The sequence below is a fragment of the Pinus tabuliformis genome, chromosome 2_2 (genome assembly GCF_031772625.1).
Source record: "Pinus tabuliformis cultivar Carrire ecotype Pingquan chromosome 2_2, CPIR1, whole genome shotgun sequence".
In the NCBI taxonomy this organism is placed as follows: Eukaryota; Viridiplantae; Streptophyta; class Pinopsida; order Pinales; family Pinaceae; genus Pinus; species Pinus tabuliformis.
Genome location: NC_142300.1, coordinates 98899742 through 98926171, shown reverse-complemented (window position 1 = coordinate 98926171; position 26430 = coordinate 98899742). Strand labels below are relative to the sequence as shown.

At 39.9% G+C, this 26430-nt stretch overlaps 1 protein-coding gene across 2 annotated transcripts in view; it reads right to left on the bottom strand.

Annotated features, from left to right (window-relative positions):
- Nucleotides 1–26430, bottom strand: part of LOC149191584 (1,4-alpha-glucan-branching enzyme 2-2, chloroplastic/amyloplastic-like) — a 425710-nt gene that overhangs the window by 18465 nt on the left and 380815 nt on the right. For both annotated transcript variants that reach the window (XM_089404340.1, XM_089404341.1), the window contains exon 22: nucleotides 9705–9779. In XM_089404340.1, the coding sequence (XP_089260466.1) occupies nucleotides 9705–9779 (75 nt within the window). The remainder of the gene's footprint in view (nucleotides 1–9704; nucleotides 9780–26430) is intronic.

Below are 26430 nucleotides of genomic sequence, written 5' to 3'. Positions count from 1 at the left end.
CTACAGATACAAGATATGTCACAGTAAGATGAAGGAGGAATACCCATCATTCAACCATTAGACATAGAGCAGCACAAGAAGAATATGACTTTCGCATTTTTTTACATGAATTAATCCAGGGACAACAACAAATGCATCAACAAAGGAAACAAGTGATTCAGGGTTAGTGGGAAATAGCACAAGTATTGGCCTAGGGACAACAACAAATCGCCCAACTGATCATTCACCTCACATGGCAACAAAATGCTACTGCCAACAACAGAACCACAACTGAAGGTAGTGGTAACCATAATCTTGGTCCATCCAATAACCGAGCAAACAACGGAAGAAGAGACCGACTATTACTCCCACAATTCACCAACAATCAAGGGACAACAACCCAAGAAACGATTGAGCCGAATCAACTTCTTAATGAATATGTTCGGGATTACGCAAGGTTGGAGGAAAACACTCGAGCAACCATGTATTTCAATGCATATAGCAATTTCAGATACAAAAATAGACCCACGGGACAACCAAATACTGAACTGGCATGGGAGGTGAGTAAGCTTCCGCTACCCTCATTTGATGGATCATCTAAATGTACAACAAGGTGTTCGGTGGAAAAATTGGATACCTACTTCAGTCTCAATCTAATGGCTGAAGCACATGCAATCCAATTTTCTGCATTACATCTAGAAGGGGAAGCGCATGAATGGTGGTATCATGTACTAGTAACTCTAGGGCATGCCAATATCACTTTGTATGAAGATTTTACACAAACGCAAATAGAAAGATTTGATCAGAAAAACTCGGACATCCATTTCAGAAAATTGGCTCTACTCAAGTAGATAGGGTCACATGAAGCCTTTATTATAGAATTTGAACGTACCACAGTCATGGTGATAGATATATCTTAAGAACGATTAGTCATGCTTTTCACTGAGGCATTAGTTGAAACCCTACAAGGGTGGGTCAAGGCATTCAACCCCACGACTCTTCAGGAGGCTATCAAGAAGATTCAGGATATGGGAAATGCAGCCACTAAGTCTAAGGCTCCATCCAAGACTTTCATTCCTTTGAAAAGATAAGGAGAACAAGCCCTTTTAACGTGATTGGAAAGGACAAGCTAGATGAAGAAACATAAAGTGAATTCAAGTGAAAGAAGCTATGTTTTCATTGCAAGGAGCCATGGGAACCAGCACATCGCTGTTTAGGTAAAGGAAAGATTCACTACATCGAAGTGGTTTGTGAAGAAGAGGAAGAAGAAGAGGAGACCACTCCGAATATCGAAGAAGAACCACCACAAAAATAAGAAAAGGAAGAAGAAAAGACTAGTAGCCCCAAGGAGGAACCACCATGAATAGAAATGAAAGGAGAGGAAAGGCCCAACGGAGAAACGATGTCACCACCACAGGTTAAGATTGTAACCCTTTCAGGCATGCCCAAATACTACACCTTCAGGGTCAAAGGAGTCGTCAAAGGACAAGGCATCACAACAATATTTGATGGAGAAGCCAGACACAACTTCATGATGCAACACTAGTACCAAAAGGGGACTTCCTACCAAAGAGTTCGAAGGCTTGGATGTGATAGTTGCGGATGGGTACACCTTGGATTATATACGAATGATCCCTTGATAATGATCCTAGGTTTGAGCATAACCATCAGTAACTACACTTTTACTAGTGATTTCTATGTAATAGACCTTTCAGATCTCAATATGATATTAAGGGTTCAATGGTAGTATTTGTTGGGCAAGCACACAAAGGACTACCAAGCACTGGAGATGGAATTTAAAGCACCAAATAGCAGTGGGGTAGTCTTGAGAGGTATGACAAATGGCAACCCACAGGTCGTTTCAGCTAGAAGGATGGAGGCCCTATTCAAGCATGGAAATATCGCATACGCAGTTGAATGCAAGGTGATGAGCCAAAAGACCCCCGACAATGACAAGCCGCAATACAGGATAGATATTTAACAAGTACTTACAAGCATGCTCTAGTGTTTGGTGATATTCCTCCAAGATTGCCTCTTAAGAGAGGATTCGAGCACACTATAGAACTACAAGAGGGAGCTAAGCCTGTGATCACAACGCCCTACCAACACTCGAAGAAATTCAAGGACGAAATAGAAAGGACCATCCAAGAGCTGTTAGAAATGGGCCACATTAGACTTAGCTCAAGTCCATTCACCTCATCTGTGGTCTTGGTAAAGAAGGATGGCATGTGGAGAATGTGCATTGATTACCGAGCTCTCAACAAGAAAACTATCAAAAATAAGTACCCTAACCCATAATCGATGAATTATTGGACGAACATCACGGAGTAGTTTACCTTTCAAAGATTGATTTACAATCAGGGTACCATAAAATCCGAGTTTGAAAAGAGGATGTGCCAAAAACAACATTTTGATGCCATTATGGGCACTTTGAATTTTTGGTCATGCCATTTAGGCTAACCAACGTCCCCGCCACTTTCCAATGGTGTATGAGCAATATCTTCAACAAGCAACTAAGGAAGTTTTTATTAGTGTTCTTTAACGACCTCCTTATTTATAGCTAAACATAGGATGATCATTTGAGGCATTTGGATACAATTTTGAGTTTATGCAGGAACAATCGCTCTATGCCAAAGCATCAAAGTGCGAATTTGGGTTGACAAAGATTCTTTATTTGGGGCACATAATCAACGCAAAGGGAGTGCAGGTTCATCCAGAATAGATGCAGGGGATATTGGATTGAGCCACACCCAAAAGCATAACAGAGTTACATGGATTTCATAAGATCTGTAGCTACTATTGACGTTTCGTTAAGTGTTTCTCTCAATTGAGTGCACCTTTGAAAGGCTTAACCAAAAAGGGAGCATTCAGGTGGACAGAAGAATTTGACAAGGCGTTTAACAAGTTCAAAGAAATAATGAGCTCATGCCCAGTCTTGGCCCTTCTCGACTTTGGTCAATCGTTCACACTGGAGTGCGATGCATCAGGGGAAGGAATAGGGGTTGTCTTAATGCAAAAGGGCCATCCCATCGCATTTGAAAGTCCGAAGCTCAAAGATTTAGAAAGACTCTACTCTACATATGACAAGGAGATGTTGGCTATCATACACGCTTTGGCAAAGTTCAGACAATATCTGGTGGGAAACATGTTCATAGTCCAAACAAACCACAACAGCTTGTGCCATTTCTTGGAACAAAGGGACCTGAACGAACGGCAACAAAAATGGGTAGGCAAAATCCAAGCTTATGATTTTGACATTGAGTATGTGAAGGGGAAGAAGAACGTTGTGACCAATGCACTTTCCAGAACCAGCAACATGTGCCCTCATGGAACTCATAGAAAATTGGAAGGCACGACGTGTTGAGAAATCTAGGGCATAGAGTTTAAGTGATTTATCTTCTATTAGTAATTGCTTATGAGTGTTTTTTACTTCTTTAGATTAGGATCTTCCTTTACTTAGGTTATTAGTGTTCTTCTTCATCAAACAACTACCAATGCATAAACCATAAAGAGACAAGAGACACAGAATATAGGCTATCAGCTAGGGCCAAAACCTCTCACTATTTGAGAGGAAACGTCGAATACCAAGACCAAGACCCTTGACCTACTTGCCACTCCAAGACCAAGACACAAGATCCTTCCTTCTCTTTTCTGCTTTCTTTTGACCAAGCCAATATTAGTCCAAACTTCTTTCTTTTGCACTTCTCGGATACCTTGAAACTTCAGCCTCTTTCCCACAGATCGGCAATTCGAACTGTTGTAATCACATGTCTAAGGAGTAGGAGCAAGATTGGAGTAGTTTCCTTCCTTTGCTATACTTGGAGGCTTCTCTATATGAACTCGACCAACAATAAGACTGATTTGATGACCCTTTCTTGTCCTTTACTGCAACAGATGTACCTACAACAAAAACCTTAGTTTCTGCCACACGTGTGAAGGAGTTTACCCAGAAAACAGTTCCAAATAAGTTCGATCTTCCTCTTCCCTTCCTCATTGGTTAGTATGTTGTCTTCTTGTGAACTTCACACTCTATTTCAGACCTTAACCGAATTGCAAACCACCAAAATCCTTGTCTAAATTTCTGTCTCTGAAATAGAGCTGAGCTTCCCTATTTATAGTTGTTGCCCATGCTTAATTGGCCGACATGACATGTGGTGAACCGACGTGTCCATTTATGAATATATTATTATCCTTTGAAGCCGACTTGTAGGAGGAGACTTTGCTTTGTCTTGGAGGAATGACTCATACAAAATGCAACATGCCCAAGAAGGGTCCTTCATACATGACATTGACTCTCTTTGATGTTATGACCAAATCCTAAAGCCTCACAATGGGAGCCATTACTAAAAATAATATTCCTTGCTCATGAAACCCATGAGACAAGTATTACAAAAATAATTTTATTTTTCTTTACATTAATTACATAAAATCGCATTTACATATGTCATTATGAAGACCGAACCTAGTTACATTTTTCAACACTCCCTCTTAACTAGGGAGGTATTCATAATGGTACTTGGTCATTCTCAATCTGAAGAATTTCTCAAAAGAAGAGTCAGATTGGTAACCCATTTGTATAGCATCATATCAACCAACGTTGTTACGTAGCAAGGCCTTGACTAACAGCTCTATCTCTCCACGAGATCTGAGCACAATGCTGGCAAGACCAATGATGTATGGACACCCTCATCATTGTCTTTCTCGGAACATACCCCAACTGAGTTCTCAAGGTGTGTTCCACCAAGACTATTCTATCTTGGATTCCCAATCCTCAAAGAATATTGGTCCTCTACTATTACTCTTATCTTGGATGCCCTAATACATCCTCAAAGAGCATCGGATGCCAGATGCTTACCCAATCCTCTATTCTGTCTTCCCAAGTGAAGACAAGAATGATGTGTCTATCTCTCCCTCTTAGTTAGGGAGGTCATATCTATTCCAATAAAGGAATGTACTCATTCCTAAGGAAGGAATGTACCTAAGCTCCCTCTTGGATTAGGAATAAGAAACTTGTTTCCAAGCTCCCCCTTAATTAGGGACCTACAACAGCTTCTCAAGGGGAGATGATGGGACAACCAACTGCTTGAAGAACTCCTCTTCACGATGTCATGAACTTCTTTTCATTATCTAGGAGTCTTCATGTTTGGGACTTCTACATAGGGTAAAGACCATCCATCACTTTCATCCATGAGTCAACCGTGACATCATCGAAAAGTGATCCATCAGTCCATATATTGCCTTCCTTCATGCCATGTTGCTATCTTCATGCCATGTTTACTCAAGGATCTTTCATCTTACTACATGTGCATCAGTGGTGGGAGATATCCATAGATGTTACTTTGGCAGCCCTACATAAGCCCATCCAAATATTAAAAAATGAAGGAATGAACATTAAAATCAACATTACCTTTGTGATGGTCTTTCATCATGACATCTTTTAGTTTGCATCAACATCCTGCATAAATATCGACACATCTCCCAAAGATATATATTGTCAAGGGTTTCTTTCTTTTTCAGACTCCATCAGAGTCTTCATATCTTCCATGGAGATATCCTAGTCAAATCTTCTTGGTCTTTCGGATGTTGATTGCCTTTACTATGGTTACAGATTCCACAATCTCTTCCTTCCTTTCTTCACACATTTCATTCCCAGGAGCTTCCAATCAGAGTTCCTCAATTGTAGTCAACCACCTCATACCTCATATGAGGACATAAAATGTTGATTTTATCTAGTGAATGTGTGGCCCATGCATTCCTGCATCCCCTTGAGGGAGGAGATCCTTTCTTTCAATCATGCTCTTAAGATAGAGCAGTGGTTCATGATATCTGCAACCATATGACATAAGTACCACAATATCAAATGTCAGCATACATACCTCATTTTTCCTTTGGGTCATCTAGCTTGCTGCAGCAACTTCCTTGATTGAAAGAGCTTCAGTCCCTTGATTTGCTTCTCTTTTATGTCATCATACCATCATCCCATGAATTCCACACATGATGTTCCCTCAACTGGCATCAAGGTCTCTTCAAGACATATCGATAGATTCAGGAACAATTTTCATGGAAAGGACTCAAGGGAGATGTGATGACATATGTCAAGGAATGTGTGACATGCCAACATAATAAGGTTGAACATACACATCTTGCAGGTCTTCTCCAACCTCTACCAATCCTAGACAAAAAATGGGAGAGCATCTCGATGGATTTCATCACAGGATTACCCAAAGCGCAAGGTAAGCATTGCATATACACAGTAGTGGACAGGTTGACTAAATTCACACACTTCTTTGCCATCTCAATTGATTTCTCAACCAAACAAGTGGCAAAACTATTTTTCAAAGAAGTCTTTAGACTGCATGGATTGCTAAAGAATATAGTCAGCAATTGTGTCAGTAGATTTATGGGCGCATTTTGGCAGAATTTCTTCAGGGTAGTGGGACTTGAATTAACCCCTAGCACTAGTTATCAACCTCAAATCGTCAGTCAAACAAAAATTGTGAATAAGTGGATTGAGGGGTACCTACGCAACTATGTGACAGGTCAGCAAAAGGCATGGATTAAGTGGCTGTACCTTAGGGAGCATTGCTACAACACCACCTACAACTTATCCATTGGGATGACACATTTCAAAGCTCTGTATGGATATGATGCATCGTCCTTTATCGACATTTTGGAGACAACAAGGCACCCGTCACCAAAGATTGGATACCAGAGAGTCAGGACAACCTCAGAGTGCTCAAAGAAAATATACAAGTTTCTTGGAATCGACAAAAGATGTATGTAGACCAACATCGAACAAAACACAGTTTTGAGGTAGGAGATCTAGTTTTCTTGCGATTGCAACCCTATAGACAGTCTACACTCAAAAGGAGTAGAGCATAAAAACTGAAGCCGAGGTTTTATGGGCCTTACAAAGTTCTCTGTAAATTTGGCGAAGTAGCAAATGAGTTAGAGCTACCGAGCGACAACATAATTCACAATGTATTCCATATGTCATGCCTCAAGAACGTTGTGGCACAGCAGGTTACCACCTCTATCGAATTGCCACCGTTAGATGAAGAACGGCAACTAGAACCAGAAATGATCACAGTTGTGCAGGAAAAAAAGTTAAGACCGAGAGTAATTCCGGAATATCTCATCAGATGGTAGAATTTACCAGAAGAGGATGCGACATGGCAAGGAGAACGAATTATGCAACACCCGAAATTGAAATTTCTTGAGGGCAAGCAATTTCAGGTAGGGGGGACTGTAACATCCTCTACAAATTGAAGACGAATGGGACATAGTAGCCTATCCATCCCCATAGGCTATAGTCCTCTATATAGGGGGAAAAAACACCAAAAATACCCATTACTAGGCAAGTTTTGGAACAATTTGGTGAAAAATCTCAAAACTAGAGTTTGGAGTAAGGTTTACTCAATCAATTAAGAAGATAAAACCCCGGTAAAAAATCTATAAATAAAGCAGGACTGAATTCATTTAAAGCATCAAGTGTGTATCAATTTATATGTTTCTTATGCTTTAGCTCTGAGGTCTTAACACCCTTTTTCTCTGGTCAATTTTGGTGGTGAAATATTCCATCCTAGATGACGACTCTCTCTTTCTTCTCTCTGTTTTTTTGATAAAGGGTTTGGCTGGGCAACGAATTCTGTGGGTCTGGATTTGATTAATGAACATGAGGCACTTGGAAGCAACAAGATCTTATGTTCTGTGATTAAAGGAAAGGCAAAATTCTGTTCTGGGCAATTCTTGAAGGTATGGAAAATTCGGCTAGGTCTTGACACAGGAACATTATCTTGGAAGCCGCAGGGTTACCATCTACCTCCTAAGTGTCCGGCTCAGCGAAGAACATTACTCTTGGAAGCAGACAAGTTTGGGAGGGAAGTCTAACTCTGGTAAGGCAGCAAAGAAGGAATTCCGACCCTCTGGTATACACAGGTTCTAAAAAAACTAGGGTTCCTGGTCAGGAAAGCTTGGGAGACTGCAATTTAAGAATGGATCCTGTACTTACGATCTGAAATCGGGTTCTGTGGTTTGTATGTGGATCTGTGGTTGGAAGAGAACCCCGAGGCAGCCCAGAAGTTTGGTCCGTGAAGGAGTCACACTTGGACAGGCCAGCGAGGGCACACTTTCACAATTCAGGTTGTTTTGCGGTTGGAATCCTACAGCAAAGGTCGGAGTTGGCAGATAAAGTGGTGACTCGGATTCAACTCAGGAAAGAGGCTGAAGCTGTAACAGTTTCAGATTTAGTAGAACAAGGCGGGAAATTTATATAGAACATAATTCATTTGAAAAATCTGTGACTTTCAAGTTAAGACAGTTAAATTTGTACAAGTTGGTTCTGTGGCTATCTGTAGTTTTATCAGTTGTAGAATTGAAATTGTTTGTATTGGATTACATAAATTGCTGGATTTGTATATTGGTCGTCCTGTCAAGCATATGGAATCGTTGTTATTGCAAAGGAATTAAACTGTTGAATGTCTCCTTATTTCTTATAACACTGACAGAAGAGACAGATTAACAATTGTATTGAATCAACTGTTGTATTAGAGAGGAAAAAATTGTTGCTACAGGGAAATCCTAGGGCAAAAATTATCCTAGTTTATTACACATAGACACATTCTGTCAGATCAAAAATGAATTTCAACTGAACCACTAACTGCACAACATAAGAGTAATACTGCTATAATTTAAAATCCTCAAATAAATTAAATAGAATTCCGTTACAGTGATTATGCTAGAAATTGAAAGATGACATTTAAAAAAGGAAGAATAGGTTGATACTTTTAGAGTGTGAATCAGAAATGAAAATATGCCCAAAACTTAACATGATCATATACTTGGATCTCAGCTATAAGGGGGGCTAACTTGAGAAGATTTAACAGTCTATTATCATTAAGTTTTGTTGATTGAAACCTGTTTCTACTGAACAAGTCTAATTCATAATCAAGGGGGGTGCAGGAATGCCTTCCATAGGTTCTCAAATCTACACATATTTAGAAAAACGTGGGCATTATTTTATGACTAGAAAAATCATTGTTTACAACGTAGAGGCCAGACACTAATTTTTGTTAGACATTGCACAAACATGCAAGCTCTTTTTTAATTGGAGTGAGTCAATTACTTTCCTATTCTAGACCCTTCCTTAGGTTTAAGTGTCTTACCTAGATTCTAGACCTTAATTAGCAAATGTAACATCTTTATGCATAGCCAATTAGTCTTACACACCATATGTGATCTAAAGAGATTGTTAAATGACTGTTAGATGCACTAGCTTTTCAAATTTGATATTGGTTATCTAAGCAAATATTAGATCTAAAGATCAAAGATGAGATTATTATACACACAACTCCCTCCATGACCTATTTAACTACCATGACCCACTTCTTTGCCTGCAACTCTCCTGGGTTAAACAACAAGAAATTATCTGAAACTAATTGTAATAATAAAAACATTTTTTGAGGCAAATTTTCAATGGTTTGCCTGTTTTACTGTTGTATTTTTTACAATCATGCAATTTCACAAAGTTAGCAAGGCATATTAGGTTTCTGATGCAAGTCATACTACGGACAAGTATATATTCTTACATAATTGTCAGGTAGTCTACAAGTATTTATTCATTGTATCCCCAGTGAATCTTTCAAGCACTTCATCATTATGTCAGACAGTAGCACGTCAACTAAAGTTAGCATTTAAATACAAGAACAGGCATATATGTCACTTACAGTAGTGTGAAACCTTGCATTGTGATCTATTCTGGCAAAACCGCCAAATTTTCTTTCATCAGAATCCAGTACCACCTGCAACCACAAATATTCATTTGTTATCCTGTGAACCTAGTTCATATCCATACTCAACTTAGATAAATAAAGTGACTTTTTTCAGGATAGCGCGTACAACAAAGTGGCATTAGTTTTAAATACTAGATGAATTTCATCGAATTAGAAATGGGTACAAGAAAATAAAGTCTTGACAGCCCCAGTTTCCTGAAAAGTTTATAGTACAAAGTTCAAACACCAGGAATACAAGATCTATTTTCTTCTTTACGTTGTATATGCTGGAACTTGCGAGATTTTATATGTTAGAGGGTCCTACTAAATGGACATTATATGGTGAGAGATGCTGGGTTAAGTAGAAACAAAAAGCTAGACCATTGAATAATGAGCAAAAGATCTTCTCTTATATGATTTATGCTAAGTATAGTTTGTTCTCATTAACTTGTTGATAAAACAATCAAAACGTAAGGTTAGGCTAACCATTATGGACTGTCAATGGTTGTGAAGAATATATCTTTTATCTCATACAACAAATAATTAAATATCACGAATATGATTATAATTTATGTTCTTTCATATATAAAAACCAATTATCTCTATATTTATCTCCTAGGAAGCTTCTTACCAAGTCCCAAAGAGTATTACACATTATAAAACACCTACTCTTTTTGTCACTTATCATGATCATGATCATCCTAGATCCTTCTGTTTTGTGCTCCCTATTGTTTCCAAGTACAACATTTTGTCCCTCCTTTCGTACCCAATCTTGTGTTGAAAATATAAATGAAAAATCTAGGCTCACAAAAGCAAGGCAAGCACAAGTAAATGTTCAGTTTGGTGCATAATGTTGTATTACGCGAGTATGGATCAGTCAAGCGTGAAGCTTTGAGGTGCATAAGGAAATCAAGCGCACTGAGGCAAGTTAAGATAAGATATGATGTCACATTGTTGACGTGCATTGTGCATTGGAAGGATTCATTCCCTTCCAATAGCTTTTGAAAGTAGGAAGCTCAACAAAAGAGAACGCCTCAAATCCACATACAACAAAGAAATGCTCGCTATCATGCACGCACTAGCTAAGTGGAGGCAATATTTTTTGGGAAGTAAGTTTTCTATTCGAACAGACCACAACAGTCTCCAACATCTCCTTCAACCAAAAACACTTCCCGAAGAACAACAAAAATGGATTGAAAAAATTGCCGCTTTTGACTTGGAAATACTACATAAAAGAGGTAAAGACAATGTGGTAGCAGATGCCCTATCCAGGAAAGATGAAAAACCAACACTACTTGCAATTTCGGTTGTTGTCCCTGAGTGGCTTAACGAAATTCGAAGTGAGTATGCCAAGGATCCAGAAATAATGGAAATAATCAATAACCTTCCCAACAACTCAAAATTTGAGTGGAAGAATGATATCCTATGGTACATGGGAAGAATCTATCTAAATACAAATTCCAAGTTTAAGTTTAAGATACTCAAGGAATCACATGAGTCACCGTCAGCTGGACATGTAGGATTCTTTAAGACTTACTACAATGCACGTCAATCCTTCTTTTGGAAGGGAATGAATTGTGATATTCAGAAATATGTAGTAGAACGTGACACATGTGAAAGGAATAAAAGTAAAAATATTACGACACCAGGATTACTTCACCCTTTAAGCATTCCAAATCAGAAATGGGAAGAAATCTCGATGGACTTTATCGAAGGATTGCCAGTATCTGAAGGCAAGGACAAGATTTTCGTAGTAGTCGACAGAATCACCAAATATGCTCACTTTATGGCAATAAAGAAGTCATACTCAGCAGAAGAAATCACTTGAATATTTTGCAAAAATATATATAAGTTACACGGTTTTCCGAAAGTCATTGTAAGTGATAGAGATGCCAAGTTCAAAGGCAATTTCTGGAAGGAATTGTTCAACCATATAGGAACCTACCTAAATATGAGTTCCACTTATCACCCTCAAACAGAGGGCCAAACAGAGGTTGTCAATAAATGTTTGGAGGCCTACCTACGTTGCTACGCTACAAAAAAACAAAATAAGTGGGCTCAATGGTTACATCTTGCTGAGTGGTGGTATAATTCCACTTATCATACATCAACAAAAATGACGCCATTTCAAGCTTTATATGGGTATCAACCCCCGAAATGGAAGGATCTAGCTGTTGTCCAGACAAATCTACCTGTTGTTAAAGATCAACTAGAAGAAACCCAAAAAATCGTCCAAATATTAAAAGAAAACCTGAATAATGCAAGGAATTGTATGAAGCAACAAGCAGACTGTAACAGGACCAAAAGAGAGTTTGAAGTTGGAGAATGGGTATTTGTTAAGCTCCAACCATACAAACAATTACCCTTAAAACAGAAAGGAAAAAACAAATTGGCACCAAAGTTGTATGGACATTATCAGATCAACAAAAAGATTAACCAAGTTGCGTATGGTTTAAGCCTTCCAGAGACAAGTTGTGTTCACAATGTCTTCCATGTATCTTGCCTTAAAAGGGCACTAGGTTACAATCAAACAACGCAAACAATGCTTCCATCCTTAGATGGTGAGGGAAGAGTCATTCTAGAACCAGAAGGTATTTTGTCTACTAAAGAAAGAAAGCTTCAATATCGTACTATCAAGGAATATCTAATCAAGTGGAAGGACTTACTCGAAGAAGAGGCTTCTTGGGAGAATGAATCATTTTGTCAACAACATCCGTCGTTACGTATGCTTTGAGGACAAAGCATTCTTTCGAGAGGAAGGCAATGTTATGTAAAAATTAGTTAGGATTATGTAAATTTGATTAGCTGTAGTATTTAGGCAAAAGGGCATGACCAAAGATCATGCCCTTTCACCAAGAGGCACCTAAGGTTGTATATAACTGGGGCTCTCTCTAAAAATGTAATCATCAATTCAGTATTCATTCATTAATAAATAAATATATATATATATATATATATATATATATATATATATATATATATATATATATATATATATATATATATATATATATATATATATATATATATATATATTGTTATCAAGAAGTTTTACACTTCATGGTGGGTCTAGCTATATGATCCTGGGGGTATGTAGGAGTGACGGATACTCCTAGCATCCAAAGTCAAATGAAAAATACATGCATGTTTTAAGAAGATTCCATGGAATACAAAGATGAGAAGTGGAAATTGGACATGCTCAAAGTCTTTTATCCAATCAAAATACAAATAGTATCGAAGGGCTCCACCTTAGGAGGATTCTAGGGCCTTTTAAAGAAATCAATTTTTATGGGAGAGTTGTTAGAGGTGAACACTATAAAAGGAGATCATTCTTATTTGTTAAAGGCATAGTTGGAAGAGAGTGCTTTCCTTCCCAAATACTCCATTGAATATCTTTTGGGAGAATTGGAATAAGGGCATTGGTTCAAGTTGAGATTTCATCATCTTTTTATTCTTTTCTTACATTATTAAGGTTTTGCAAGAATAGCCATTAGTGATATTCTAAATAGATACCTTTTAATGGGGCACAAAAATCGCCTCAATTGGAGTGTATACGCAAAAGTTATGCCACCCCAAAGCTAACCTTCTTGTTTTGACCACCATGATTTGAAAGCATGCCATTGTCAACTCCCATTATTCATGGAAACGGGTCTAGCCACATGGTCATGATGAATAAGACTCTAGAATAGTCAATATTGTAACTCTAGTTAAGAGTTGAAGGAGTCAAACTTAACCACTAGTGGGCTATCCAGTTGTGTTCCATTCTATTTGAAAAGGGATCCATTATATTCGAGTGCATTTTGTTCCATAGAGCAGAGAAGCTAAGAGTGGATAGAGAGAGAAACAAAGAGGGTTTGTATACTGCAGTAGCCCACAGGCCATGTTACCACACAATCTAGCAGGGGTCTAACGAGGGCTTCCAAAGGGATTACCACTAGACCAAGTGACAACAACAAGACAAGGACCCACTGTCACCTCCGTTAATGTCCCCTGCTCTTTATGGGCATTCATTGATGGCAGGCATCCCAGTATTAAGGAAATCACTAGAAGGGATGAGTCAATGATGAGAGACAATGTGATTTCCAAAGCCCATTCAAGGGAGAGACTCAAATGATAGCTTGCTTGATTGTAGGGCAAGGTAAGGGGCTCTCCAAGAAAGGCTTAGAAGGAGAATTAGACCTAGGGGATAGAGTTATTCCCTTATGAAGAAATGTCCTAGAACTAAGGCTCTCTAAAGAAAAATATTCCTTAATGGCAATGTGAGATAGAAAATAAAGAAGATGTGGGACTACAAAGGAGCCTAGGGAAGATCCAAGCTTGACCTAGGGTTTGAGAAATCCTCAAGAGAGTGTCTAGGTTAAGCGAGGATAGGATAAGGTCATAAGGATAGTTAACTTCCTTTGAATTGTTTAGTGAAGAGACCTTCAAAATTGCCACTAACCAAAGAAGACCTAAACCGATCAATTTTGGGGCTAGGGCTTGGTGTTTCTCACAAACCGACCATGGGATAGGCTTCAATTTTGGAGGGCAAGTAGAAGACACCCCAACACAATTCCTCACCAACTCGCTCTTCAAGAGGATGGCTCAAATGGAATTCACTTGATGCCCTAACTAGGCCATCTAGAGTTAGGGACGAAATTTTTGAAAGCAGGTAAAAGATGAAGTTTAGGGTGATCACCAATGACAAGGATTAATGCCTAGACAATTGGGATGCATGGAGTAAAGATAGGTTTAAGTTTGAGATTTTCGCTCTACCAAGGAGTCCTTGCAGCTTCACTAACCTAGAGAGGCACTAGTTAGGTCACGAGAGGAATTTATACTTCGGTTTGCAAAATTTGATGGAGTTTCAAGGTAAAAGGTACACAACCAACATTCATTATTTTTGCCATGATGAATAACATATGGAATGAACCAAGATTTCAAGTGTTTCATGAATTCAAATTATTTTTTAGGGCACAAGTAAAATCATGACATAACATTCCATAAATTAGACAAGACTCATTAAGAAATTCACATGAAAAGAGCCCTTACATGATAAAAAGAGTATATCCATCCACCTCATTTGCAAACATGAAGCTCCAAGATAAGATAGCAATAACCCAAAAACATCAAAATGCATCAAAAATACTCCAATTCGTCCATCAATTGTAGGTCTGAAATATTTCTAAGATAAGAAATCCAATCCATGTGATGATGATTGATACAACAAGGCTCTCATGTATTAGCCTTAGGGGTTCAAATTATGTCTAATTAGCCTAATAATGCCCCTAAAATAAAACAACGTGCAAATAACAATATATTTTGGTGACAAGCCTGCCAAATAGCTCTAAACAATGAATAATAAGCCTCCCAAGAGGGCCGAAATGATAGAAAAATAACTAATAGGGTTGTTGGAAGGCCAAATCAAGTCCCTCATGCGCCATAATGAATAGGAGTGTGAAAATTCCTTGAAATGAAGCAACTAGAAATAATTCTTCTATATGAAAATTTAATTATGTAGTTTATCTTGTTTACGACAAAATAATGAAATATTCACACTGCAATTTCTTCACCATAAAAAATATTGCGGAAGCAAAAAAAATACGAACTGAGAAATGCAAGCACACACACATAAAAATATGACACCGTTATTTTTGGACAATTTCCCCTGGAAAAACCCAATGTGGGAAAAACGGTGCAAACTGCAACAGTGAGGGTTTTATTATTATTATTATTATGCAGTAGAAATTCTGAATACAATAAAACGCCGCTAAACTGGTGTTTCTATCTGAAAGAAATATTGGAAAAAATGTGAGCGAATTTACCCTCCCCCTCAAGCAATCCCAGCTCAATCTGGGCTCAAAAAATGGCCCCCGGAATGATCTGTGTCCACCTTTGTGCAGTCCCTTATAGGCTCTACCCAGAACTCCCTCTGAATTAGATATCCTACTTGTCTCTGTTGCTGGAAGTCGCTGGCTAGGCCCTCTGGAAATTTTCCTACCCTCTACACCTAAAACGACTTGCTCCACAACCAAATTGAATAGCCCCTCTTGAGGCTCTAGGCAACCTCTTGAAGAATAATTTTGACCTCCTCTTCTGACTCCTTCAGAACTAGAAACTCCTTCGGAATATCTCTATGTTGCCCCTCTGCCACCTGCTACTCGATCATTAGCTCAATCTGTCTGTTGAATCATCTTCCACTAGGAAATCGAACTGCCCTGATCACGAAGTATTTGCAACTGGCGTGTTCCCCATCTACCCATCGACCTCCTCTTATAATCTCTAGTTGGGACTCCAACGAACAATGTTAAAACATAATTGATGGATGAGATCATCTCCAAGTCGATCAATGTCAGTTTCTAGAGAATCCTCACCTTTCTCAATTAATTACTATTAATTAACCAGTTTTCCTAAGTCAGACTTAGGAAAAATTTAAATGATGGTCAATTAATTTAATTGATCTATCTCTAGGTGGAATTCCCAGAAATGATTTTTGGGTTTTGGTGAACTCCTATGTTTTAGCCTCTCCACAAAGTTTTGAGGCTAGAACAACATCCGGTGCTACAAAAACTAACAGTCCCTCTTAGCGAGGAAGGTGTTCTCTCCCATAACATCCTCCATACACGATGTTGATGTCTGACAATTATGACAATTTGCCATTGTCCACCAAATACTGCGCTAACTCTGATTCATCTGCCGATCATTGTCGCTGAACCATGCTGCATTTGTGCTGCTGCTGACACTACATTGTACAACTCATACTGCTGCCAACTTTGCATCTACACTACATTGCAACTAACACTCCTCTCACTGTTGCTGCTGCTACTGAAACTATTGCAACTAAGAAGCATCCAAAATACTGAATCAACTGTGTCTTTGTCCTGCAACTGTCTCCTGAGTCTCTGACTGCTACTAGCCTCTGCACTGTCTACAGGGAAATCTGCGCTATTGTTGATTTTGTATTGTGCCTCTTGCACTGTTATCAACACTGCTCTGTGCTTCTCAACCCTTGACTGCAACTATCACTCTGGAACTGACTGCACCAACTGACACTGATCCTCCTACTACTGAATATTGTGGGCCCCTGTAGCAAGGGTAAGGATCCATGGGGAAACACTATCCAATGCTCACCTTGATGGACCCTGCCCATTTCTCTGTGCAACTCTGAGACTAAAGCTCCATATCACCCACCTCTCTCCTAGAGGTATAGCTGCATACATGGCAAAATCTTCCTCTAGCCTAGAGGAAATATTATTGATCTCCGTTGGAGTTGTCGTTTCCTGCTTCTCCTTCTTCCTCTTTGGACATTGAGTATTGCAGTGGCCAAACTTGCTAAACCAAAAGCACTTGATCTTGGATAGATCCCTCTCCTTCTTCTTCTGTTGAAATTGGCAACTAGGGCAAAACTTCATGTGGGTCATCTTATTCATGGCTAATAATATTTTTATTAGATTCCTCTCGTCGAGAGGTGTAGGATTGATATAAAGATCATCCGATTCCGATAAGTATTCATGGAGATATGAATTTATTTTGATTATGGAATTATTATCAAGCCGACCTACAACTCATGTAGGCTTAGAAGCCCAACAGTCGCATCTATTCACCCACCAACATTGTGTATAAATATAAGAGGACTTTTCCTCATTTGGACTCACTCATCTCATCACATCTCTCTCTCTCTATAGCACAGATATGAGTCTCTTCTCTACTGCGCTGAAATGGGTCTCTCTCTCTCACACATGTGAAGCCGGAAGCTGTTGAATTTGAAGCTGCAACTACAGAAGTAAAGATTGACTTGTGTGGCCTAGAAGATCTCCTCTTTGGAACTGCGTTGTAGGTTCATCTGAATCTCCTTTGAAAGCCGCAACTTTTGGTGGTGGAATGAAGTCAATCCGACGAACGGTTTGCAAGATATCGACTGCCTTAGTTTGAAGCCGGAAACTGAAGCTGCAACTACAGAAGTAAAGATTGAGTTGCGTGGCCTAGAAGATCTCCTCTTTGGAACTGCACTGTAGGTTCATCTGAATCTCCTTTGAAAGCCGCAACTTTTGGTGGTGGAATGAAGTCAATCCGACGAACGGTTTGCAAGATATCGACTGCCCTAGTTTGAAGCCGGAAACTACTGAAACTGAAGCTGCAAGTGCAGAAGTAAAGATTGACTTGCGTGGCCTAGAAGATCTCCTCATCTGAACTGTGCTGTAAGTTCATCTAAACCTCCTCTGGAAGCCGAAACTTTTGGTGGTGGAATAAAGTCAATCCGACGGTCGGTTTGTGAGATATGGTCTGCCCTAGTTTGATAATGAAGCCGCTAATGCTGATGCTGCAGATCTAGGCTTTGCTACTGCTGATATGAATCAGATTTATTGTACTATTTCTCTCTGCTGAATTATTGAAGATAAAAGAAGATTTGATCAAATGGTTTCCCCACACATTGTGGGGTTTGTCCCTGGCTAGCCGCCACATCTTGTGTCTCTTGTCTTGGCTTGTTTTCTGTCAATCGTTTAATGTTCTATCTGCACTTTACTTTATGTACATGTGATTGCTAATCGGTGGAATATAATAAGAAAAAGAAGTAAATTGTTATAAGCATAGAACATACCATAACTTAACATGGTATCGGAGCTGAGGTGAAGACAAAGCCCGAGCAAGAGCAAGAGCAATCATTGAAGAGAAGATTGGCAAGGCTATTCTAAAAGAACTATGGGGTCCTCAACACTCTTCCCTGCCAAAGACAAGCTCCGTGAGAAAGCTGACTATCGCGGATGGAAGATGTCTATCGATCTAACCCTTGAGAATCAAGGAGTGTTGGATCATGTGAGAGGCAATATTGTTAAGCCTCCATCAAATGCATCCGCTACTGCCTGGAACAAATGGAAAAATGGAGAAGTCAAAACAATAGAAGATCATTCGGGACTCTATCGACAAGCACTTGGTGGCCTACATCTCTGAACTGGACACCTCCAAGGAAGTCTACGATAGACTGGTGAGTTTATTTAAAGTAAATGATACAAATCAAGTTTTGTTTCTTAGAAATAAGCTGAGGGAAATCAAGAAGGGTAAAGATGAAAGTATGCAAGCATACTTCTTAAGAATCACCGAGATCAAGAACGATCTCCTATCTATTGAGGAAACTATTACTGACAGAGAAATGGCACTCACAACTCTTGAAGGATTACCATCTGAATGGTATGTGTTCAGGACTACTCTTCTGAACTATAATGTAATTCCTAGTTTCGAGGAATTAATGGCTAGATGCATTCAAGAAGAAACAAGGGAAGAAGTGTAAGAAATGCCCATGCCTAAAGGTCCTCCTGCTGCCTTTTCTTTTCATGCAAAGAAAAGAAATAATTCCGAGACTAAATCAAAAGGAAAGGCTGGACCTAAGGCTAGAAGAAAAAGGCGATGTTACATTTGCGTTAAAGCAAGTCACTATGCAAGGGAGTGCCCTGATAGAAAGGACTCACTCTAGGACGATGATCAAAATCCCTCTGATGGCAATCAAAGGAATGACAAATTCAACAGCAAAGGTAAGAGGAGAGCTGGGAATCAAGGAAGAGGACAAGCATTCAAGAAGGCCAGAAATTCTAGGATGTATTAAATGCACCTGACCTCAAAAAGAACCTAGTGTCCATCTCGGGAACGGAAGACAAAGGCTACAAGGTAACCTTCAGCGATGGCAAGGTATGTATATGGAAAAATAATGTTAAAGATGCCTTTACTCTTGGGTTTAGTGTTGATTCATTATATCAGGTCGATGAAAGTCTGCTAGGTGTCATGTCTTATGACACATCTCTTCAGTCCGAACTTTGGCATTAGAGGTTTTCCCCCTTTCATTATAAAGCTATACTCGGTGTAAGACAAATGGTGATAGGGATGCCCGAATTCTGAATAGAGAATGAAGGTGTATGTCCAGGATGTGCTGAAGGAAAGCTCAAAAGGGGACCATTCCCCTCAAGCCAAAGCAAGACCTCTGATATATTACAATTGGTTCACTCAGGCATACCTGAGGTTGGCATTAAGAGGGAGACCACTACACCACATACTCCTGAGCAGAATGGTGTGGTGGGAAGGAAGAACCGCACGATGATGGAGGCTGTCTGGGCCATGCTACATGATCAAAGACTTTTGATGTTTCTATGGGCTGAAACTACAATCACCGTCGTATATGTACAAAATTGATGCCCTCATCAAGCATTGGGTTCCAAGACTCCTAAAGAAAAGTTCACCGCAAGGTGAACAATCTTTCGACTTTGAGGAGCTCTCAAGAAGCCAACACCAGGGAACTGAAAGAAAAGGATGATGAATCAATGCCTGATGTAGAAGAATCCATGGATCCGATTGATCCTCATCCATATGAGCCTTCCTCTTCTAGGAAGAGGCCTTCATGGCTTAAGGGGTTACTTGATGATGCTGAAGGACAGGCTGCACCCCGAGGAACCTTTCGTGAAAGTAAGAAACCTTATAGGTATCAAGGATACCTGACCATCATGAGCACGATCATACAAAATGAGCCTTCGTCATTCTCAAATGCCATCAAGCATCAAGTATGGAAGGATGCTATGACCGAAGAATATGAGTCTATCATAAAGAATGATGTTTGGGAAGTAGTTCCCAGACCCCAGGACAAGACTGTTGTTACTTCCAAATGGCTTTACAAGATAAAGCATGCAACAGATGGAAGCACGGAAAAGTATAAGGCTCATTTTGTTGCTCGAGGTTTCTCCCAAAAGGAAGGTATAGACTATGATGAGATATTTGCACCTGTTGCCAGATATACGACCATCCGCTCGATCATAGCCCTTGCCGCTTCACAAGGATGGAACCTACATCAGATGGATGTCAAGACTGCGTTCTTGCATGACTCGATCTAAGAAGAGGTCTACGTGGAGCAACCCGAAGGATTTGAGATTTATGATCGAAAATCTCATGTATGCAGGTTGAAGAAAGCTCTCTATGGGCTGAAGCAAGCACCCCGAGCATGGTATGAGAGGATCGATAGCTACTTGATGAAGCTGGGATTCACTAGGAGTGAAGCCGATCCTAACCTTTACTTTAAGGTTGAAGATGACAAGCCTCTCATACTGGTATTGTATGTGGATGACCTCTTTCTAACAGGTGCAGACCCTCTCATTCACAAATGTAAGAGGGAACTGGCCTCTGAATTTGAAATGAAAGACCTAGGACTGATGCACTACTTCCTAGGACTTGAAGTATGGCAGAAGCCAAGGGAAATTTTCCTATCTCAAGGGAAATATGTGGTAAAGATATTGGAAAGAATTGGTATGATGGACTGCAAACCTGTGACTACCTCGAGGATCTTAACTTTTAGAAGTTATATGGTAGTGATGTCGGACCAGATTTGGGAAATGCCTCTGAGTTTCATAAACTCATTCGCATTGATGTTCTTGGTGAACCTCCGTCCGAACATATTTTTTGCAGTTAGCATTGTGAGCTCATATTTGGTTGAGCCTCACTGGATTGATGCCAGGAATCTTTTGAGATGTCTTCAGGACACAATCTCTCATGGATTAAGATACACTGCCGGAGATGTGAGACTACTTGGATATACTGATGTTGATTGGGCAGGCAGTGTGGTGGACCGTAAGAGCACTTCCGGGTGTTGTTTCACCTTGGGATCTGCTTCGATATCCTAGATGAGCAGGAAGCAGAAGTCCGTGGCTTTGAGCACCGCCGAAGCAGGATATATTGTTGCTAGCATAACCTCGTGTGAGTTAGTCTGGTTGCGAAAGCTCTTCAGTGAGCTGTTTGGATTTACATTGGATACCACTGTGATTCTCTATAACAACTAGAGGTGGGATTCGATTATTAAGGAATCTCGTATTCGTCGATTGCTCCAGCAGATAGACATCATCTTGGATATGGTAAGTTGATGAGCAAGGAGGCTCCATCGCATTAAGATGATGTACAGGTTGATACACCTTGTCATAGCCCTGAGGAAAGATCTAATCTGTGATTTTCCCAAACAACTTGGAGTCGGTAAGAAACCCTTGTACAAGGGTCCTGCATGTTGCATACATTGAGCTCTAGGAGCTCTGAGGGCTTGCGGTTATTACCGGAGCAACATATGACCACAGGGTGACTCACCCTCCCCTGGTGGTGCACACTGGAACAAGATGATTCGCTCTCTTGTGGGACAAGATGATTCGCTCTCTTGTGGAACAGGACGATTCACTCTCCTATGTAGCAGGATGATTAGTTCTCCTATGAGGCCTGGATTGATGTGTTCTCCATGGCGATTGTAGCAAGATTGATGTGTTCTCCTGTGAGGCCTGGATTGATGTGTTCTCCATGGTGATTGTAGCAGGATTGATGTGTTCTCCTGTGAGGCCTGGATTGATGTGTTCTCCATGGCGGCCTGGATTGATGTGTTCTCCATGGCAATTGTAGCAGGATTGATGTGTTCTCCTGTGAGGCCTGGATTGATGTGTTCTCCATGGCAATTGTAGCAGGATTGATGTGTTCTCCTGTGAGGACAAGATTGATTAGTTCTCCTGTCGAGGCATCCTACCCATGCAGTCTGGGACTCATGGAAAGTACCTCTCATCTGATCAATGAGCAGGGAAATGAAGTTAGGGACCATAGTAGTACCGATGGACGCATCGTTGTAACTACCGTACTCCCTACGCTAGGATGACCTCCATTGATCTGGGATCAATGATACTAGTCTGCGACCAGTGGTAGGAGTTGTACCATACTATGACGCTGACTTCGGGTCGGTTGAGACTGGTCTGGGATCAGTGGTACATACTCTGAGACTGACTTTGAGTCAGTGGAGGATGATATTGGTCTGGGACCATTGGAGTTGTACTCACTATGACGCTGACTTTGGGTTGGTTGAGATTGGTCTGGGACCAGTGGTACATACTCTGAGACTGACTTTGAGTCAGTGGAGGATGATATTGGTCTGGGACCATTGGAGTTGTACTCACTATGACGCTGACTTTGGGTTGGTTGAGACTGGTCTGGGACCAGTGGTACATACTCTGAGACTGACCTTGAGTCAGTATGATACATCCTCGATCATTTCTTCTTCTTCATAATTCGGACAAAAGCAGAGTAGAACAGAACAATGCAAGAGCGGAGCAGAACAGAACAAAACAGTACAGATCAGTGCAGGGCAGAACAAGACAAAGCAGAACAAGACAAAGCAGAACAGGAAAAATAGAGCAGAGCAGGGCAAGGGTCAGGCTGTACAAGGCAGTGCATTTGATGGATGAATAGTAACGACCGATAGATAGATTGCAAATGAAGTTCTCCATGGTTGAGAGGGAGTGTTAAAATTGGCAACCAGGGCAAAACTTCATGTGGGTCATCTTATTCATGGCTAATAATATTTTTATTAGATTCCTCTCGTCGAGAGGTGTAGGATTGATATAAAGATCATCCGATTCCGATAAGTATTCATGGAGATATGAATTTATTTTGATTATGGAATTATTATCAAGCCGACCTATAACTCATGTAGGCTTAGAAGCCCAACAGTCGCATCTATTCACCCACCAACGTTGTGTATAAATATAAGAGGACTTTTCCTCATTTGGACTCACTCATCTCATCACATCTCTCTCTCTCTACTGCGCAGATATGAGTCTCTTCTCTACTGCGCTGAAATGGGTCTCTCTCTCTCACACATGTGAAGCCGGAAGCTGTTGAATTTGAAGCTGCAACTACAGAAGTAAAGATTGACTTGCGTGGCCTAGAAGATCTCCTCTTTGGAACTGTGCTATAGGTTCATCTGAATCTCCTTTGAAAGCCGCAACTTTTGGTGGTGGAATGAAGTCAATCCGATGAACGGTTTGCAAGATATCGACTGCCCTAGTTTGAAGCCGGAAACTGCTGAAACTGAAGCTGCAACTATAGAAGTAAAGATTGAGTTGCGTGGCCTAGAAGATCTCCTCTTTGGAACGGCATTGTAGGTTCATCTGAATCTCCTTTGAAAGCCGCAACTTTTGGTGGTGGAATGAAGTCAATCCGACGAACGGTTTGCAAGATATCGACTGCCCTAGTTTGAAGCCGAAAACTGCTGAAACTGAAGCTGCAACTGCAGAAGTAAAGATTGACTTGCGTGGCCTAGAAGATCTCCTCATCTGAACTGCGCTGTAAGTTCATCTGAACCTCCTCTGGAAGCCGAAACTTTTGGTGGTGGAATAAAGTCAATTCGACGGTCGGTTTGTGAGATATGGTCTGCCCTAGTTTGATAATGAAGACGCTAATGCTGATGCTGCAGATCTAGGGTTTGCTACTGCTGATATGAATCAGATTTATTGTACTATTTCTCTCTGCTGAATTATTGAAGATAAAAGAAGATTTGATCAAAGGGTTTCCCCACACATTGTGGGGTTTGTCCCTGGCTAGCCGCCACATCTTGTGTCTCTTGTCTTGGCTTGTTTTCTGTCGATCATTTAATGTTCTATCTGCACTTTACTTTATGTACATGTGATTGCTAATCGGTGGAATATAATAAGAAAAAGAAGTAAACTGTTATAAGCATAGAACATACCATAACTTAACATCTTCTCTCCTTGCAAGCCTTGAGCTTGACTGGGACCTTTTTCTTTCCCTTTCGATGCAAGGGCCACATTGTCTTCCTCCACACCCTTCGATCCCTTGCTACTACTGCCGCTGATGGAGCTCCTTACTAAAGTTCGCCTCATCTCCTCCTGTGAGAGATCAACCCACATCTTGTCCCACCTAGGCAACATATCTCGTCCCAAAATACCATAGACAAAATTCTCCCAATCCTCCTTGACATTGTTGAGGGCCAACCTCACCATTTTTGTAGGTGGAGGCGTATCTCCTACAATTGCAAGCTCATCCCGGATATCCTGAAGTCTGGTAAGAAAAGAGTTGATGCCTTCACCCTTCTACATCCTAGCATTCTTATACTTTTCCTTCAGAAACATCTTCCACTGCTTGGATGGATTCAAAATTCAGATATAACCCTACGAGAGCATCCCACATATCTTTGGCCATATTCTTGGCCGCTATGAGTGAGACTATATGATCTCGAACTTCATTGAGAGTCATCCGCTTCGCCTTGGCCATTTCCTTTCTAAAATGTGCTAGTTGCTGCTTGTCTATAGGATCTGCCACAACATTATATACATAGGTCTTCATACCATGCTCATTTAGGAGAAAGGACATCCTGGCCTTGTAGATGATATAGTTTGAAGCACCATCCAATCTGTCTTGATCTCTAAGTCGAATTGTGGCCATTTTTGCAAAAATCGACTTGGGGTAGAAATGTTCCTCTTTCACTTGCTAAGCTGCTAGAACTGCTATTCACACTCCTTCGTGGGGTGACAAAATATGTCTGCTATAACTGGAAACTGTTAGATTTCTAAAGCTAGAAACCCTCTAATAGAAACTCCCTATGTGTTTGTGTACTTTTTGTTCCACCTGGCATTGAATCTACGCTAGCAAATTGCTACAAACCCTCTATGCCCAAACACTAAGTTGCACGATACGGGGAAACAAGTACGAGTTTCCAAAACGGAATGGGTACGAAACATGGCCCCTCCAAATTTTGGAAACGGGGAAACACTATATATATATATATATATATATATATATATATATATGTATATATGTATATATGTATATAGATATATGTATATATGTATATATATATATGTATATATGTATATATATATATATATGTATATATGTATAGATATATATATATGTATATATATATGGATGGACATTTAAGAAATATGTGCAATCATAAAGCATACATGATACATTCTAATTTATTACATTATGATTAAATTTTCAATTGTCAATGCATAAAATATAAGTTTCTAAATTTACATCACATTTACTCATGAATGATCACATAATGAAAATAGCAATATCCAAAATCAGCCATGAGAAATTTATAATTTCTTGTCTCGTGCTTGATTGGAAGTCTCCTCCTACATAGTCGAAGGACCTTAGTGCTCTTGATTAAATACAAGTTCCATACCCTAGTACCCTAGGTGCTCTTGATTATTGGGAGTCTCCCCTGCATAGAGGGCTTGGTTCTCTTGATTAAATACAAGTTCCATACCTAGTACATGACAAAATCCAATGGAAACATTCCAATCCGGCCTATCCTGAAATCTTGAAAAACAAATAAGTCTGTTGGACTTTGAGTGAGATCTAAAATTCTACCTTCTCCATGTGAAATCCAATGAGGGTGAAACCACTCTCAAACATCTTGAGTCATTTCATGGTAATGTTAAAAATTTAAGTAAAAGGATGAAAATGAAAAATAAAGGAGAATGTCACTTTTACTTTAAGAAATTAACATTACCATGAATTGCATATCAACACTAGGGCTATAGGCTTGAACATTAGGCTGCCCCACTCAAAAAAATCCTCTTTTCTATAACTTGAGAGAAGCATCTAGAAGATATTTTAGTCGCCCAATAAAAAGGTACAAGCGAAAAAAAGAAAAAAGAAAAAAACGTCAAGTGTTAATGGAAAACTCCGTCGTACAGCCTGAAAACTCGTTTCTGGTCGTACTGGCCAAGTTTCCCAGTATGAAATGGGCCAATACGGTTGGAAACAATTTTCCAGGACGTACGGTACAAGTTTCCTCATTTCCTTTTCGTTTCCTGCTACAAACGGACCCCTGGGCAACATTTCCTGCAACTTAGCCCAAACAAGAAATCTACTCTACGAAATACTGAGTTGT